Genomic DNA, 18,589 nt, shown 5'->3' with positions numbered 1-18,589 from the left:
AAGGACAGTGACTGGCATTCCCACCATTACAATGTGGGAGCTGACGGTGCCAGTGGGTAGTTTGGGGTCAGCTGGTGTGTGGTCACTGGGGCAGCTGTGCCCAGGCCATGCTCTTCTCTTCAGGAGCCTCGGGAATTAAGATGGGATGCGAACACAGCATCGCCTGCTCCGGTCTTGTGCCAGTGTTTCAGGGTTTCCTGCTGTGCTGTCAGTCTGATACACATTGGAAAAATTCACCACAGCCATAAAAGTGCTCTTGCCTTTCCTGCTTCCTGACCCAAAATGTGGCTCCTGGGGGACAGAAAGGAAAATAAGTAATGCTTTAATTCAGACATAAAGGTGGGAGTCACAGTGTGGACACCATGGGGCCGTGGTGTGCTCAGACCTGGATGTGCCAGCAGCCACCAAATGTGCCAGCAGCTCCATGGCATCCAAACGAGAGGAGGAAAGCCTGGAGCTGGGAGCCACCTTGGCCCCACGACTGTGGTGGGCTCTGCTCCCTTCCCCAGGCAGCCCAGAAGTGTTGTTAAGGAAACACATTCCAAGTTTGCCGTTTCCAAGGAGTTGTTGCAAACAGCCATGAGGGAAGACACAGATAAAGGACGTGGGGGAAATGTCCCTGTCCTGCACAGAGGACACACCATCATCCCTGGAGCATCTCCATTTGCTTCCAACAGATCCAGTTGCTCCTGGCAGTGATGGAAGAGCAGCCAGTGGCACTTGGCCACTTACTGGCAGGGCTAAGGAGAGAGCAGCTCCATCAGGTTTCAAGGAGAGAAATGAAGCACAAATCTATCTTTTCCTGTCCCTTGGCCTTTGGTTGAAACTTCTACAGCTTTTAAACATCTCTTGCATATTAAATTCTTTTTTTGTGGCTTAATGCAGGATTGGAAACCAGATTTTCAGACCCACTTTTCCACATCATTGGTGCTTACGTGAACACCTGGTTTTTGGTTTTCTCCAGAAACAAGGGCTTGGCTGAAGCTCTGCATTTACAAACTGGATGGTGGGCACAGCTCAGGTGCTCACCCACCCTGTCCCTGGGGCTCTGCACAGCAGGGATTTAGGCACCTTTACCAAAAGGTTACCAAGGCACACAACCCAGTTATGGGGGCAGAAGTGGTGTGAGAACTTCCCTGGTGCCTCCCCACCACAGTCACCAACGTCACCAAGACCCCTGTCACCTGCGGATCTGTCCCACAGGCATTTGAATCCAAGAGCCCTAGCCTGGTTCCACACTTGGACTGCCCAAATAACAAATTTCAGAGGAGGGATTCACCCATTTGGAGCCTGTGGGAGGAAGGGGGTGGTGCAGGGGTTGCTGTGGTCGTGGCTGTGGATATGCCACATGGGAGGACATGTGCGGCTGCCTCGGGGAAGTGGCCACCAGGGTTTTGTGCTACAAAACCCACCAGAAGTGGCTACTTGAGGAATGTGCCTCCATTTGTGTTCTCTTTGAGGGCTTGATTTCCATTTCAGCTGGAATGGAGCCAGAAGGCGTCTGGGTATGGCTCCAGCAGCACAGCTTCTCCTCAGGCCCACTCACTGAGAATATACTTCGTTATCTCTGTGTGTTTTAATTTTCCAGCACAGCAGCTCGGCAGGGAGCCCCAGGCTCTGCTCGGTGGCCGTTGTTTAGTCTGGAGTGGGCAGTGTGTGGCTGTGGGGACACCAGGAATGCTCCCGGCCTTCCCGCTCCTCTCACACCGGGCTGGGATGTCCCCACGTGTGGGATTCCTGGGAGAGACCTGGGTGGGATTAAAGGCTTTTCACCTTGAGAACTGGGCAGTGGTGATGAGCTGGTGCTGGGGCAGGTGACGGGACTGAAGGAGATGGACAAGTCCATCCCCAGCCCTCAGACTGTGCCAAGATGGTTTGTATAACAACTGTAAGAATTTGCAAGTATAAATAATGAACCTGTGAGATGATCCTTAATACTTGTTAAAAATATTTCTTTCACTTCTTTGGTCATTTTTGGTCACTTTGTGAAAATACTTTTAAATACAAGGTTGTTAACACCTACAGCAGCAGTTGGTGACCCTGCTCTGCCCTGGCTGCCATCAGCAGCTTTGAGATATCTCAGTGTTTGTGTCCAGGAGGGCTAATGAGTGGATTTCTCAGACATTTGGGTATTTCCAGGTGTCCTGTAAGGCTTAAAGTTCTCTTTGACAGCATCAAGCCCACCATTGTTACTGCAGTGTGGGCTGGAACCATGCTGTGGATAAGGGATGCCTTTTGCACTTGCAGACCAAGGCTTTGCGTGAAGAACTCTCCTGCTGGGCATCTCCAGCGTGGCTGGGACACAGAAAAAAATAATCTTAATTCCTTGGTTTTGCAAGAACCGTCTGGGCCTGGAGTTTTGCACCTAAGCCATCGCCAAGGGTCCTTTCACTCTGCAAAGTGGCACTTCAGGATCAGGCCACACATTGGTTGTGGAGCTTTGTGAGCTGCCCATGAGCTGCCAAAATTCACTCTCTTCTGTGGAAACCCACCAAGCATTCCCATTTTGCCCTCATTTTAGGTGTGGGGGTTTGCTCACACAGAGAGTACAGCTGCTAGGGGAAAACCAGATCATTTAGCTTTCAAAACCTTCCAAGAAATCAGACAAAAAATCCTTGGGAGAGACAGGAATCGTAAATGAGCCACTTTTATCTCCTAAAAAAATGGGAGAAAGAGGCATTTCCCACCTGTGCAATTTTACCAGCAAGTTATATGCTAAAGAGTGTTGTTTGAAAGGAAATGTTGCTACATGGCTATTGGAACACAGCTTTAATAATAAATTGTGGTGAAGACAGAACTAGTTAATATCCTTTGAAGGAAATAGGAGCTTTTTGTGGCAAGGAACCATTTATTTTGGATTATATCATAAAAAGTGTTCGACTGCAAGTGAAAAGTCTGGAGACTGGGGAATGGGATTTTCCTTCAGAAGTCAGAGTTTATTTTCTGTTACAGCCTATGTGGGCAGCGAATTCCTCTGTCTTCCCTTTCTGTGTTATTCTCTGTTCTTTTCGCTGTGGAACGTTGAAGTTTCCTTTTTCAATATTGATATTTAGCACTGCCTGAATTGAAGGGGGTTTACAACATCCATCCCTGAGCTTTGTCAGTGCTGGTGGGAAGAGGTTAACGAGCCCCTTGGAAATGTGTTTTTCTCCCCTCCCTCAGGAATTTGGTTTAAGACCTTCACAGGGAAGTATTTAATGTGTTTTCATTAAGTCAGGGTTTCTTTTTCCTATTGCAGTTTTGCTTTCAGACCTCATTTGGTTCTCGGGGTTGGTTGGGCTGGTCCAGGCCCTGCAGGAGCAAATGGGGTCAGTGCCGGGGCACAGGAGGTTCAAGTGATGCTGCAGCCAACTGCTGGCATTAGAACCAGAAAATCAGGGAATCATTAAGGGTGGAAAAGCTCTCCAAGCTCATTGAATCCAAGCATTAACCCAGCACTTCCAAGCCCACCACTAAACCATGTCCCCAAGTGCCACACCCTCCTGTCTTTTCGGGAATGGTGATTCTGCCACTGCCCTGGGCAGCCTCTTTTAATGCCTGACCACCCTTTTGGTGAAGAAATTCCTCCTAATTTCTAATCTAAACCTCCCCTGGCATGACTTGAGGCTGTTTGCTCTCATCCTGAGATGGAACTGCTGCCTTGAGCAGTACACTTTCAAGAAAGGCTTTGTAAAGGTGTCCCCTTCTCCAGCACCAGTCGGTTCAATATTTACTGTGGGTAATTTTTTTTTCCTAAAAGAAAGTAGATTTAAGTTTCTGCTTAATGTCACAGATACCCTGGAAGTTCTGCTGAATCAAAACTGGGTTCTGGAGATGTCTCTCAGCATCCACACTTCAGACTCCAAACCAGGCTCGATTTTTTCCCCCTCAATTATTCTTAAAGCTTTGCTTTTGAGTCAAGTGCTTGTGGATGTCTCCATGTGCCAAACTGCAGGGAGAGCTCTCAAATGAGCTTTAGCTTGAAGGCTCAGGGACCAGCAAGGCTCCAGGGCTTGTTTACACAGAAAATCCATGGTTTTTTGGGTACTGGGGAGCAGATGTACGATCCCATCTGCTGAGCCACCAGCAGAGCCTTCTGCAGAGGGAGCCACATTTTGAGTTTGTGCTGTGTGTGGTGGTTCACTGGGGCTTTCCTTATTGCAGATTCCAAGGGATTGCAGTGCAAACCCTCTGCACTGGTGGTTTGTGCCTCAGGACTGAGCCCTGTGCTGTTACTTTGGTGTCTGAGGCACCCGCGGCCTGTGTGGACACTGGTGCCTGCCATGGGTGGCTTTTGTGCTTCAGTCCCTGAGCTGGGGACTCCTTTATTTAGTCACCTGCTTTTCTCAGATTTACAATCTCCAAAAGCTCAATTTCTCTGTCAGATGGGGCTGAAATGGGCCCGTGGCTTTTGCACTTGCCACGAGGGACACAGACCGGCAGATAAACACGTGGTGATTTTTTTCCAGGAAACAAAGCTAAAAATAGTAATGATTCATAAAAACGCTGTGGAAAATACTGGTTTTCTGGTGGATGGAACAGGTACCATCCAATTTTGTGTGTTATTAAGGTGCCTCCACATTTGGAGCTCCTGTGCAGATGATTTTCTGTGCAGTTTAATACAGCATCATCTCCCCAAGCCGACGTCTGCTCTGGCAAACTGGGGGATTTTATTTTGACAGCGAGACACTTGCTTGGCAGTTCCTATTGAACAGAACTGATCTTGAGACTTCCAATTATTTTTTCCTTAAAAAAAAAAGAAGCCTTTTAACTATGTTTGTGTTTGAGGAGAAAGTCAAGCATGTGTGAGCTGGACTGTTGAATTTTGGAGCTGGGGATTGGGGTAAAGGGGGATCCTGGTTCCTGCATCCCACTGCAGCCTGCTGGGGTGGCTCTGCTTCGTATTTCTAGTTTGAAAGTAGTGCCAGGCTCAGGATTGCTGATGCTTCCTGCAAACCACTCACAGACATTGGCCCCAGAGGCTTGGAGAGATGAGTGCTTTGCATGTTGGAACAAAAGGAGCTCAGAAATTTGGCCTGATCCAGTTAAGCCATGAAATCGCCTGATTTCAGCCAGGATTCGTTAAATAACCATGGAGACAGCACATCCCCCCTCAGCACCTGTGTGTGCTGTAGGTGCAAGTCCTGGCCATGGCAATTCCCATTTCCCATCCCTCCTCCCGCTGCCATCGTTAAACCCGTGTCTTACCTGAGCTGCTTTCTCCTTTCTTGAAAAGAAAACCCCAAAGAATGTTCAACTGTGCTTGTGCCTTGGCAGCTCGAATGCATGGACAGATTGTGCTTCAAAAAAATGGCAAAGTTTCAAAATATTGTGTTCTGTGAAGAAGAGACAAGGAAAATAAACTCCCCAAAGTGCAGATTTTATTTCACCAGGAGGCGGAAAAGCTTTTAATGTTTATTTGGGTTTGGCATTTTGCTCCCTGGTTCTGCTGACACCACTTGTGAACCACGACCAGATTCGAGGCTGCACAACCTGTTCTGAGTCCAGTTCAAATCAGCTTCATTTCCAGTAGGTTCATTTCCACTCTCCCAGAGCTGCCTGAGGAACCTTCCTGAGGCCTGGGGACAGCACAGGGGGTGGTGCAAGCAAAGCCATGAAGGAAAAAACACAAAAAAGGGAATAACAGAGCAAATCTGTGCCTGTTTCTCACTTGATTTTGGTGGTGCCAGTGTGACTGCAGCAGAGAGAAGGGCTGGTCCTTGGGGTTTGTCAGGAGGCAGCTGCTGTGTGTTCATAGGAACAGTTCAGCCTTAATAGAAGCAGTTCCTCCACGAGAAATTTGGTGGATTTTGTGTCTTGATTTCCACGTGCAAAATCAGTGTGAAGATGCTTTTCCTGTGCCTGTGGCTGTGTTGTTTCCTTGAGGATGCAGACAGGGAGCAGAGAGGTCTCTGGGATGACAGCTTGGAAAATGCCAGAGGAGCAGGGATTTTGTTTGCCTGCACTGCCAGACCTGTGTTTTTGGGATTCCTTTTTTTGGCTAACATCCAGGACACCCCTCCCCGTTTAGCATCCCCGTGGATCCGAGGTGCACTTGGCACAGCTTGGGCAGGAAAGGGAATCTGGAGCATCCAGCACAGCAGGGCTTGCTCCTCACTTCTGCCTCCTGGATACAACTGAAAAACTGGAAGGAAAAGGGTCAAAGAGCAGCTCTGCTCACTGTAGGAGTTCCTCCACTGGATTTTAGAATCGTTTTTGCTTCCTTGCAGACCAGCTTTTACTTTTTGGGAACACTGAGAGCTGTTCTTTGTGCTTCTGCATGACCTTGCTGCTTTTATTTTGCTTTTCCTGCGTGAGATTGGGAGCTCTGAAGAGCAGAGATTTGGCTTTTTTTCTGGTTTTTTGTTTCCTATGTACATTCACAGCTCTGTTGATTTCTAATCCCAGTAGTGAGTGTGCACAGGAGCTTCCAATAAATGCTTTTCCCACGAGGTGTCAGCTGGGTTCTTGCAGCCTGCCCCATCCTGGAATGACTTTGTCAAAAGGAGTGAGCAAGATCCCATCTTTTGGAGCCAACAAGGAAAAAAATACTAAAAAAAACACCCAAAAAAGCACCAAAACCTAAAAAAACCGAAACAATAACCAAAAAAACCCTTAAAAAACAAAACCAAAAACCCCCAACAATAACAACAACAACAAAAAACAACCCAAAAACCAAAACCCTAAAAAAAAAATTGCTATTCTGAATTGATTAATTGATTCATGAAGGTCATTTTCCATTCTGGGTGCCTGCCCTTTGATCCAGCACCCCTCTGGCACTGGGATGCACAGGCATCTATTGATGTGTTGAAAGGAAAAACAAATTCAGACATGTATAGGTGAAGTTTGAGAGAGAGGTTTGGGAATAGGGAGTAAAACTCACTCTCTAATGGATATAAATTGTTAGGTTAAAAACGCTGTACACCTAAATTAGGTGCTTGTGCCTTTTCTGGGGGGATGGACCAGGGATTTTATTACCCAGCCAAGCAGCCAGATGTTTACCTTGGGGTTTGGTGACATGACTGATGCTTCCAGGTTATTTTCTCCATGAATTCAAGCCCCCGTGCTGAAATGTGGCTGAATCTGTGCAGTCATAAAAAGGTTCTTGTGTTTCTCTGCTCTGCCTGGCTCTTGTGGCTGGACCCCCTTTCCAGGAGAGCTGCAGCTGAGCTGCCTCAGAGCTTGAGCTGCATCCAGCTCAGAAAAGCTTGGCTGGTCAGTGTGAATAGAAACAAATGGCTTTGGAGCCTGCAAACTTGAATTCTGCTTTATTTTTGCTGGGTTTGCACAACTTTAATGACCAGGAGGTGAAACATGCAGTTAAACAGAATCAGAATGGGGACTTTCAGATGCAATTTTAAAAGGATGTTTCATCCTGCCAGGGTTTGAAGTTATGTATCTGGAATGGTTTTAAATCTAAGAAATGTTTGGAGGGATCCTCCGTGGGTAGGAGGAGAAATACCTTTCCCTTTGCATGTTCTCATGGCCTGCCTTTGCCAGAGCTCTTGCCTGTTTTCTGTACCAAGCTGGCAGCCAGAGCTCGCAGGTTTAAATGAAACCTTGCTGAACAAAGGCACTTTATGTTTGAACTCTGTGCCCTGAGTCTGCCCCACCAGCCTGGCTGGGCATTTATGTGAAATAAGGTCAACAAATATAGACAAGCTGTGTTTTGCAAATTAACCCCAAACGAATCGTAACAACAACAAAAAAATGCCTTTCTTTAACTCTGCCTCTTTCTTGTTTCGCAGGCAAGAAGAGAAACCCTGGGCTGAAAATTCCTAAAGAAGCATTTGAGCAACCACAGACAAGCTCCACGTAAGTCTGCAAACACTGGGGCAGAATGAAAAGCAAACCACGAAGCCCAGCTGCCTTCCAGCCTTGGCTGGCGCCTGGCAGTGCCCAAGGCCAGGCTGGATGGAGCTTGGAGCCCCCTGGGACAATGGAAGGTGTCCCTGCCCATGGCAGGGGGTGGAATGAGATGAGATTTAAGGTCCTTTCCAACCCAAACCATTCTGGGATTCTGTGATAATTTCACAACCCTTGTATTTCTCAGGGGGTCTCAGCCCATCACCCTCTGCCCATCTGTGAGTCTCGTGCTTCTTACTGATGCAGAAAAAGAGAAAAACCAGAATGGCCCCCAAGTTTGACTGGTGTGGCACTTTGGCCACCAGTTTGAGTAACGTGCGTTGGACCAAGGCATAAAAACTCATCCCCTTCCCTGCCTGCTGAGCCTTGCAGAAGGAATGCCTCTGTTTTTAAGGCACTTTGTGCAACTCCAGCCTGCTTGGCTTTCTTTGCTTCTTTGAGGATTGAGTGTTTTCAGCCTGTCAGCCTGTGCTGTGTGACTGAGGTGATGATTTATAGCAGGTTTAGATGTTCATGCCCATTTAATCCATTTTTCAGCAGGCTGGCTGAGGTTTGGTGCTTGCCACCTGCCTTCCCTGTCCCAGTGAATCCCTCTGGGTTGCTGCAGGGCAAGCTGGCTGTGAGAAATGCCAGTTCCAGTAGCTTTTGTCCTGAGCCCTTTTTGGGGTGACTTTGTGGATCTTGGCTGTACCTGTTGATCCTGCAAGGCCAGGAGGCTGCTCAGGGCTGCAAGGGCTGCTGGCCTGAAGGTGTGAGGGGATGGCTTGGGGCTTGGATTTACTCACTGAGGGAAAACTGATCTTCGTAGGGGATATTTCACATCTTTTCCCTTTTCTTTCGTGCAGGCCACCCAGAGATCTGGACTCCAAAGCCTGCATCTTTATTGGTGAGGAGGTAAGACTGAGAGACCTCTGGGATCGGATCAGATCAGCCATCCTGGGCTGGCTGCTTGTGGGACTGCTTCGCTCCAGACCCCCCAAAAAGGGCAGATAATTAAATACCAGCTATTAAAAACAATGCAGCCCATTTCACTTGAAAGGGAAGGCAGCTGCTGGATGGATAAAAGCTGAGAAGATCCAGCCTGGGAGCTCGTGAGCTCTGGGGCTTGTGAGCCACGTCCAGCCATAAATATCTGAGTGGCACCTGGTGTTTGTGTGGGTGGGACCCCAGTGTGGCCCCGTGGCCAGCTGGACCTGCTGGTTGGCACTGCCCCGCTGAACGTGCCCCCAGCCCTCACCCTGTGCCTCCCATGACACGTGGGCTCCCTTCATACTTTCCACCGTGGAAATTCCTTCCTTGCTGCACTGAGGTGCAGCTAATCCCCTGGAAATAACCATTAGAGAGCAAGGGGTTGCTAACAGGGTGTTTTACTCTCCTCTGCAGTTCCTTTGCTGATTTAAAGCCTTCACCCAAAGGATTTCCCTTTGCTAGTATTGAGAGTCATCTCCTCAGGAGTCTAACTTAGGGTAGATGTCCCTGCACTGGAAGCAAATCCTTCTGACAGCATGGAAACCAATCTACCTGGTCTAAAAAAATAGCAGGGGAAAAACAAACCCCAGGACAGTTGTTTTGATAGGAGAAAAAGGCAGAGCAGAATTCAAAAAAGCGCTTTAAAGCTGGACAATGAATTTATGAGGTGCAAAAGATAGGCCTTGGTGTCAGTGAGGTAATAAGTGAAGTGAAATGCTAATCCAATAGTGGTTTAAAATGCCTATCTTTGGAGCCTTTCCTTTCATTTTGGATTTTGTGTTTTCCCTGGCTTGGAGCAGGGGCTGGGAGGTGGAAACAGTGTGAGATGCAAAATGGTACAGTATGGAGGCAGAGAAAACGCCTGCTCCAAGAAAATCACCTCTCCCTGCATTCCCAGGGATGAGGGAAGGCTCCAGTGCTCCGGAAAGGCTCCGTGCAGGAGGCAGGGAGGCCGTGGTGGCCGATGCAGAGGAGCCGCGCTCACTGCCCCCAGAGCTCAGGCTGTTTTCCAGGCACGGCTCTGTGGCTGTCTCAGAGGGACTGGCACGCCTTGGCTTCCATTTCCCATGGATCTGTGACCTGTTTATCCAGCCAGGTTCCTTTAGGATGGGCTCCCTCTTCCACCAGCATTCCCACACTCCCCCTGATCCTGAGGGGAAGCCACTTTCCCTCCTCTCCTTTTAAACTCTGCTGCTCGTTTGAGGAGAGCGCTCCAAGCGCGTTTTTGGAGCGGCTCCTGGTGAACAGCAGGAGCGGTGTCAGGCAGTCAGAGATGCCTAAATCTCTGCTGTGACTCCAAAATATCAGTCAGGGCTCCTTGTGCATATTCCCAGAGTGTCTCCCTGCTCTCTGTGGCATCCCCAGCCGGCTCATTGCAGGCTGCAGGGTTTTTTCTGCTGCGCCGGCAGAAAGCCATGTGGGGTTATTCCCTGGGAATCAGTTCCTTCTCACCCGCTGCAGGGTGACTGGCTGATGGGGTTGTGCTTGCAGCAAACAGAAGGGCTGGGTTTAGTGGCAGAGGCAAATTTGAATTTTTTCTGCACGATATCACGGCAGAAAGGAGAAGGGCATGGGTGCAGGGTCTGAACAAAGTCATCCTTTGTGTCAGGCCAGGAGAAAATGATGATGGACAAAATAAATCCTCCCTGGTTTGAAAATGGGGCACACTCAGCTGGTGTTTGGCCCATCTGCAGGTCCGGAGAAATAAGCTTTAAAATACCTGGAAATGTTTCTATGATTGTTTGGGGGAAGAGGAGGGTGGAAGGAAGACAAAATGGAGTAAGACTGAGGGTGATTCCTTGGGGAGAAGCTGCTGTGGTGTTTTCTATCCCAGCCCTCAGAGGATGGAGAGGCTGAAAGTGCTGCCAGCTGAAGGTGGCTGGGAGGGACAAGACAAGAGCATGGAGTGACAGGGCAAGGGGAAATAGATTCAAAATAAAAAAGAGTAGGGTTAGGTTGATAATAGGAGGAAATTCTTCCGTGTGAGGGTGGGAGGCCCTGGCACAGGGTGCCCAGAGAAGCTGTGGCTGCCCCTGGATCCCTGGAAGTGTCCAAGGCCAGGCTGGACAGGGCTTGGAGCAGCCTGGGATAGTGGAAGGTGTCCCTGCCCATGGCAGGAGGATGAAATGAAATGATCTTTAAGGTCCCTCCCACACAAACCATTCCATGATTCCCCCTCAGAGTACTCTGTGATCCTGTGATCCATGATTCCATGACCCTGGCGTGCAGGTGGCTGTTGGGCAGAGCATCCCACTGAGGGAATGGACCTTCTGTGCCTGCCCTGCTCAGGACACTCCTTGACACAGCCTGAGCAGGAAGGTTGGACCAGATGGCCCTGCCATGGTCCCTTCCAGCCTTACCCATGCCGTGACTGTGGTTTGGTGACACAAGCCCATGAGACACGTCCCCTCAGCTCTGGGGTCGCTGTGGTGGTGGCTGATCCTCCCTGCAGCCTCCCAGGGCTGTGAGTTCATTGCAGACCCGCTGAGCACAGCTGGGGAGGGGATGCACAGGGCAAGGATGTGCCACGCAGGGCTGCACCGTGGGGGCACTGCGCAGAGCAAACGCCCAGGGGCCACTGATGGCTTTTGTCCCCCAGAACTTTGAGGTGAAGGCCGATGACCTGGAGCCCATCTCCGAGCTGGGACGAGGTGCGTACGGGGTGGTGGAGAAGATGCGGCACATGCCCAGCGGGCAGATCATGGCAGTGAAGGTAGAGTGAGCCTCGGGGGGTTCTGTCCTTGTGGGGTTGCCGGGCACACTTGGAATCCCCCTTGTTCCTTTCCTGAGATTTGCTGCTTTCCTCATGAAATCCTCTTTCCACACAGGGTCCGAGGGAGATTTGGGTTGTTTAACCAAGAAAAGGGGGGTGTTTTAAAGGTGTAATGCTCCAGCACTGTAGTGCATCAGTCACATTGTTCACCTTTATCCACAATATTCCTGTTTTCCTAGGATTTAATTTACCAGCATTTTTTAAATATACATATAAATTTGCATTATTTTTTTCTACTGTAGCCCCTCAGATTCACTTCATAATTATAAAGAAGAAAAAATCTAATTGCACAAGAGAATCTTCTTCAGCTGGGACTTTTTCACTCTCCTTGGAACAGGAAGTTTTTGTTGGGATTTTCACATTTTGCCTGCCGCAGTGGGATCTTGACTCATGGCAGGCTTGTAGATGCTATCATGAAAAGTTTTCATAACAACGGCTTAGACTCATAAATTTGGAGATTAGGGAAATGGTCATGGGAAAAATTGTAGCTTGGGAAGGACCAGTTTTTGCTTGGCTGAATTTTAGTTTCCTTTCAGAGTAAGAGAAAAAGATCTGGAAGCTCTGAGCAAACTCTTTGCTCCTCAGTAGTGGGTAGACTTTGCTGTGGGTGCTGGCTGGGCCATGTCCTGGGATCTCTGTGCTCTGCATTTGGACTTTTTGTTTGCTTTGGTGTTCACCAAACTGCCAAAGACCTCTCTGAGGACAATGGAAGATCTCAGCTGGGCATGGCAGGAGCATTCAGGCTCTCTGTGACGCTGAGCAGTTTAATTCTGTCCCGTTACTGACCCCGAGTGGCTCTGGCCGAGGAGCCTGGACCGTGTGTGTGACCTGTGGTGGGCTGTGTGTGCCCTGTCATGGTGTTTGGCAGCCGAGGGTCTCTGGGTATTTCACATCAAGGACATCTCTTCCCGGGAGACTGGGAAATGCCGATTTTCCAAAGCCATGGGCAGCCCATGGGCTCTGGTGCAGGGCTGGAGCCCTCTCTTGTGCTCAGAACCTGCTGATGTAACAGGTGTACACTGGACTCCGAAAGTCCCAGCTCTCCACCAGCCTGGAATTTGATTTCCTGCTCCTTTCTCCTCTCCTAAGCCACTGCTTTCTTTTGGCTCTTGCAAAAAGTGGTGTTTGCAGGGAAGAGCAAAACCTCACCTGTGGTGAGGAGAGCCCTGGGTGCTCCTGCTGTGGGTGCTGGGCTGGGGATGTGCCTGTGCCAAGGATGGTGATAAGGGGGTGGCACGAGGGGCGGTGGAAGGGTCCAGCTGTGGTGCCAAGGCCCTGGGGCAGCCACCCCTGACAGGCTCTGTCTTGCAGCGGATCCGAGCCACGGTGAACAGCCAGGAGCAGAAGAGGTTGTTGATGGATCTGGATATCTCCATGAGGACAGTGGATTGTCCCTTCACCGTCACCTTTTACGGGGCACTTTTCCGAGAGGTGAGGCTTCTTGGGACTGCCCCTTCTCCCAGGCTCTGAATTCCCACTCCTGCACTTCCTCCAAGTGCCAGGGGTTTAATCTCCACCTGGACACGGAGATCTGCTCAGTCCTGGCCTAAGGATGTGTCACTTACTGTGGCTGTGAGGACAGCCACCAGCTCACAGCCTGGTCCCATAGTGTTAAAATTGCCCTGCCTTGAGTTCCTCGGTGTGGAGGAAAAGTGTGGAAAGCTCTGAAAAGCAGGATTTATTGAAGAGCTTTAAGTACAGCTCTGCAGAGCTGAACTTCTCCTGGCTGTTCGTTGGGAGCCTCAGTTCCTGATAAATTTCTGGGCTCCTAAATCACCGGGGCTCTGCTTTGGGAAGAGTACACCCTAAATGGTAGGGAATGTGAACAGCACTGAATTCCAGAGCAGGGAAAAGAAAGCTTTGCTGAATGAGTTTGAAAAAACAGGGAAGGGCCAAACAGGGCAGCAAAGGGCAAGGGCCAAAGGGCTTTGGGAAGGGAAGGGAAGGGAAGAAAGACAAAGAGGAAAAGAGAAAGAAAGAAAGAAAGAAAGAAGAGAAAGAAAGAAAAGCATGCTTTGTTCCAATATCTGGGTATCTGCCTGCTTTACCCTCCAGGGAGACGTGTGGATTTGCATGGAGCTGATGGATACCTCACTGGACAAATTCTACAAACATGTCATTGACAAAGGCCTGACGATTCCTGAGGACATCCTGGGGAAAATCGCAGTCTCTGTGAGTAGCACAGGGTGAGGAGGGGAGGGAAAGGGGTTTCTGTTCTCAGCCAAGTTCTTCATCACCCAGGCTCCCCGCTGTATTCGCACCAGAAGGAGCGTGGTCCATGTGCCAGCCCCTGTGGGCATTCCCAGCTGGCCTCACTTGTCTGGTCTCAAGTGATGTTATTTATAAGCCATAAATGACCCCAAATGTGCCCATCCATACACATGATGGAGAGATGGCCCAGTGTGAGATGTGGGGAGGCTCCTGCAGTTTCTTTCCCTTCTCATTGGGGTCCTGGAGCCCCCAGGAGATCCCTGGGTACCCACGAACACCTCAGGCTGCTGGCAGGCTGCAGGACTTGTGGGGGATGTGGTTTTCCTGCCCTTCAGGCAGGTCTGGGGGTGAAGCCAGATATCATTTCCTCCTCCTCCTGGTGCTGCAGCTGCGATTGACTGTGGATTTGTCGTTTCAGATTGTCAAAGCACTAGAACATCTCCACAGTAAGCTCTCCGTGATCCACCGAGGTGAGTGCCAGGCATGCACTGCCCTGCTCTCAGCCTGGCAAGGGCTCCCAAAATACCCGAGATTAGTGAGCCTTTGACAGCAGAAATACTCCCCAGCATCTCATGACTTGCAGCAAAACCCAGGCAGAGGATAGGGCTGCTGTTTGCTCCTTAAAATCTGCCTGCTGGTCCCAGTGCTTCCCTGAGGTGGAGGAGAAAGAGCTGGCTGTGAGGCTCTTTCCTCAGGGTAGAGGAAGGGCTGTTTCCCCTGGCTGCCTTTCCCTAAATCCATGCTCTGCTTCATCACCTGGGTGAAATTCAGCCAGGCTTTCCCATCTGACCTTGGGGAGCTTTGGGCCAGGCTTTGCCCAGGTTTGTTCCCCAGCTCCATGGCTCTGTGCTGGTGTGCAGTGAGATGGATCTCTGCAGCCTCACCCTCCTGCAGGGATCCAGCCATCCTCACTCCCCTCCAGGAGCTCCCCTGAGCACCAGTGGAGCAGAACAGGTTTGACACCTAAACCAGCCTCAAATGAAATCATAAATTCCCTCCCTTAACTTTTCTGACATTTTCCCCTCTGGAGCATCTCAGAGCTGCAGTGAACACGCTCAGAAACAAACTTGCAGTTGCTGCTTGACACCTTTATTTTTAAAGGGTCATTTTCAATTTGCCATGAGGAGGAAAGAGCCCTCCCTGGAGTGTGTGAGTGCCTGGGAAGCAGCAGAGTTCAGCTGGAGCAGGCAGTGGCACTGGGTATATTCTTCCTGTGGCTGGGGGTTGAGTTTCTGCCTTCTGTGTCACTTACAGGAGGTGGAAGCCCTGCTTGGCTGCTGGGTTTCTGTGAACTTGTTTCATTTCCACTGGAAATTGTCTTATTTCAGTGTAGGAACAGATGGGTGAAGATTTTGCATACCTGAGGCTTTTGATTGCAGAATGCTGATTAGAGAGCAGATATTAATGAGCTGTAAACCCACAGTTCTGCTAAGGAGGACTCAAACACAGCTTGGGGCCTCCTTCAGAGGGTGTTTCAGCTCTTCTGTTTAATTCTTTATTATGTGGAGACAGAGGGTCTTTAGGAAGTGACCTGTTATTTCTGGGTGGCAGCAGGGAAAGGATTGCTCCCTTTGGGGCAGTGTCACCTGTGCTGTGCTGAGACTCCATTTGGGATTAGCCTCACAGAGCAATTGCCTGCTGTGCAGGGAAGCACCTCCATGCTCTCCTGGATATTGCTTCCTGGCATCTCTGGGTGCCTTAATTTCCCTTTCTGCTGGGGATTGTAGCTGCTCTCAGGAGCCTGACGCGAGTGTGAGCACACCAGGGTTTGTAAAGCCATGCTGGGAAGCAGATAAATCTGGCAGTAATGGATAGATGAGACTCTGGCCTGATTTCCATGGGGTGTGGAGCTCCCACTCTCCTGCTGCTGCTCACGCTGCAAGTTTGGTACCCCTAAAATCAGAGGCCTTTTCTGAACCTTTGATCCTTGCCTTAGTTTATTGCTCCTCTTCACCCTTTCCTGCCCCACATCCCTCCTCCATGGGTTTTTCCTTTTGCTGGCATGATCCCAGACCCACGGGGCCTTGCCAGAGCTCCCTCCCTTTGCAGACACCCCCTGGAATTGCCCCCAGCCCTGTGGAGCTGCTCCTATGTCCATGACCATTCCTTGAGCAGCGGGATGAGGTGGTGACGTCCAGAGTGACCTCCTGCTTCCCTAAATCAGAGAGGGGAGTGTGTGAGTGAAGGGCCACTGGCAGGACACATGACAGGCCCATGAGGCTGTCACCTGAACGTGCCCCAGCCGCAGCCAGCGGGTTTTTGGCACGCCCGGGGCGCTGGGCTCTGCTGGACTCCTGGGGTGCCGTCTGCTGATAGGGGCCTCTGTGGCTGTTTGTGGCTTGGCCCAGCCACCACCACGTGACAGTGACTGTGGTCTGTGTTCCTTCTTGCAGATGTAAAGCCCTCTAACGTGTTGATCAATACGCAGGGGCAGGTGAAAATGTGCGATTTTGGGATTAGCGGTTACCTCGTTGACTCGGTTGCTAAAACCATGGATGCAGGATGCAAACCCTACATGGCTGTAAGTGGAGAAGCTGCGTGGGGAGCAGCCAAAGGAACCTGAGCCCGGGGGGAAGGATCAGCCTCCGGCATCTGTCCTGGGGATTTGTTTGGGAAGACGTAGCCCTGAAGTTAAGGGATACAATCTCCTTGGGAGGGGAGACTGAGCTCATGGCTCAGATCACATCTCCTGGGCACGGCTTCCTGCTGCCTCCTCGCCTCCCTGTGACCTTGGGGAAGGCTCTGGGATTGCTCCCTTTTGCCTGTTTGCCATTTGCCCCGTGGGAACAACAGTACTTAGCGTGGGGAAGAAAAACAGTCCCCAGGGACTGGGTCCCTCGGGCTCCTCTGGGGAGCTGCTGTGCAAGATTCACCCTTTGTGGAGCGCTTGAACAGGGTGAAAACAGTCCTGGAAAGCAGAGGTTCGTCACCCCCTTTATGCCAGCTGTGCCAGGTCAGCTCCACCACCCCAGCCCCTGGTGCAGGTGCCACCTGCTTCTGGTGACCCATTTCAGTGCCTGCCCTTACTGGTGAGGACGGGGAACCAACTGGGCCCAGCACAACCAGGAGAGCGAGGTGGTGGTGTGGGCTCAGGGGTGCTGGGCTGCCACCCTGAGAGACCCACCCTGGGGGTGGGCAGGGCACTGGGGCCGTCCCTGCTCCTCAGCCACCTTTGTCTCTGTTCACAGCCTGAGAGAATTAACCCGGAGCTGAACCAGAAGGGATACAGCGTCAAATCCGACATCTGGAGCCTTGGGATCACCATGGTAGGGTCACCTGGGGGCAGGCAGGGCAGCCAGCAGGGCTCGGTGTTGCTCGTGGGTTCATTTTCCTGCCCATAGCGGTACTGGGGGCGCTGGTTCCCTGGGAAGGTGGCGGGCTGGGAACGGGAATAACTCGGGAGGGCACGGGGAACGTGCCGCAGGGTTGAGGGGAAGGAGGAGGAGCTGCTTTGTCAGCCGCTCGCTGCTGAGGGGTGCGGAGGCCGCAGCTGCCGGGAGATGGCGGCATGGGCTAAGGCACGGCAGCTGCCGCGCGCTGCGTTCCCCGCGCTGAGCGGCCTCGCCGCCCTCAGCAGCTCCCGGCGGGAGAGCAGCGGCGGGGGCGTTCGGGGGAATCCATCTGCTCCCAGAGTCGCTTCCCAGCGCAGTTACCCTGTGCAGCCTGGGGCTGGTTTTAACTCCCAGCCTTTCCCAGGAGGTGTCTGACACACGGGTGACACGGAATTGAATGTGGAGCTGTCTGGGTCTCCTCCAGCCTCTCGTGTTTGCTGGGGGAGGATGAACAATATGTTGTGGCCAGGTGGGGTGAGGAAATCATAGAATCCCAGCATGGTTTGGGTTGGAAGGGGCCTTAAATTTCATCTCATCCCACCCCTTGCCATGGGCAGGGACCTTCCACTGTCCGAGGTTGCTCCAAGCCCCGTCCAGCCTGGCCTTGGACACTGCCAGGGATCCAGGGGCAGCCACAGCTGCTCTGGGCACCCTGTGCCAGGGCCTCCCCACCGTCACAGGAAAGTCCCCATAACATCTAATCTGTATCTCTCCTCTTTTAGTTCAAAACCAATCCCCCTTTTTCTGTCACCGTTTGCCCATGTAAAAAGTCACCCTCCCTCCTCTCTGTAAGCCCCCTTTAGGCACTGCAAGGGGCTCTGAGATCTCATTGGAATGTTCCTATTTCCAGGCCAAACAACCCCATTTGTGTGGAGCCTACAAAAACACACCCCTGGGTGGGCACATGGGGATCCCAAATCTGTGGGGTGGGCTGTGAGGTGTCTGCCCTGACACGTTGCCCTGCCTCCCTCCCCAGATTGAACTGGCCATTCTCCGCTTCCCATACGAGTCCTGGGGGACGCCCTTCCAGCAGCTCAAGCAGGTGGTGGAGGAGCCGTCGCCGCAGCTCCCAGCGGAGAAGTTCTCAGCGGAGTTCGTCGATTTTACCTCGCAATGGTAAAATTCCCTCTTGGCCTCACTCTCCCCAGCCCCGCTCACCTTCACTGTGCTGGTGCCCATCTCCACAGGGAGCTCTCAACCCTAATTTTGGGCAGAACATTCCCTGGGCAAGGGCTGGGCCTCTGTGCCCTCACTGAGCCTTGTGCAGGCGCCTGGCACTGTGCAGGCACAGCAATGCTGGTGGCAGCTGTGGGGGAACAGGCTGGGCTGCTTTGTGGGGGCACACAGGATTGAGGAGGCTCCTCGCTCCCATCGGCCCCGCACCAGCAGCACAGGGGTGCTGTGAGCAGGTGCAGCCAGGCAGCTCAGGTCCCTCAGTCTGGGAGGGCAGAAGGATAGG

General features: G+C 51.3%; 1 protein-coding gene and 1 long non-coding RNA gene across 3 annotated transcripts in view; both read left to right on the top strand.

Annotated features, from left to right (window-relative positions):
* LOC108445759 overlaps positions 1-2,022 on the top strand; it is a 4,357-nt gene extending 2,335 nt beyond the window's left edge. The window contains exon 2 of the long non-coding RNA XR_001860723.1: positions 124-2,022. This is a non-coding gene — a long non-coding RNA (uncharacterized LOC108445759). The remainder of the gene's footprint in view (positions 1-123) is intronic.
* A 5,667-nt stretch (positions 2,023-7,689) lies between these two features.
* MAP2K6 (mitogen-activated protein kinase kinase 6) overlaps positions 7,690-18,589 on the top strand; it is a 16,812-nt gene continuing 5,912 nt past the window's right edge. The window contains exons 1-9 of one of the 2 annotated variants that reach the window (XM_017730522.1): positions 7,690-7,794; positions 8,691-8,739; positions 11,414-11,527; positions 12,899-13,018; positions 13,643-13,759; positions 14,217-14,268; positions 16,192-16,319; positions 16,987-17,064; positions 18,107-18,246. In XM_017730522.1, the coding sequence (XP_017586011.1) occupies positions 11,489-11,527; positions 12,899-13,018; positions 13,643-13,759; positions 14,217-14,268; positions 16,192-16,319; positions 16,987-17,064; positions 18,107-18,246 (674 nt within the window). In that variant the 5' untranslated portion in view covers positions 7,690-7,794; positions 8,691-8,739; positions 11,414-11,488. The remainder of the gene's footprint in view (positions 7,795-8,690; positions 8,740-11,413; positions 11,528-12,898; positions 13,019-13,642; positions 13,760-14,216; positions 14,269-16,191; positions 16,320-16,986; positions 17,065-18,106; positions 18,247-18,589) is intronic. The other variant, XM_017730520.1, reaches the window with a different exon arrangement.

Source organism: Corvus brachyrhynchos, unplaced genomic scaffold (genome assembly GCF_000691975.1).
Source record: "Corvus brachyrhynchos isolate BGI_N302 unplaced genomic scaffold, ASM69197v1 scaffold340, whole genome shotgun sequence".
NCBI lineage: Eukaryota > Metazoa > Chordata > Aves > Passeriformes > Corvidae > Corvus > Corvus brachyrhynchos.
The sequence above is the reverse complement of the archived record's forward strand: the minus strand, read 5'-3'. Positions and strand labels throughout refer to the sequence as shown.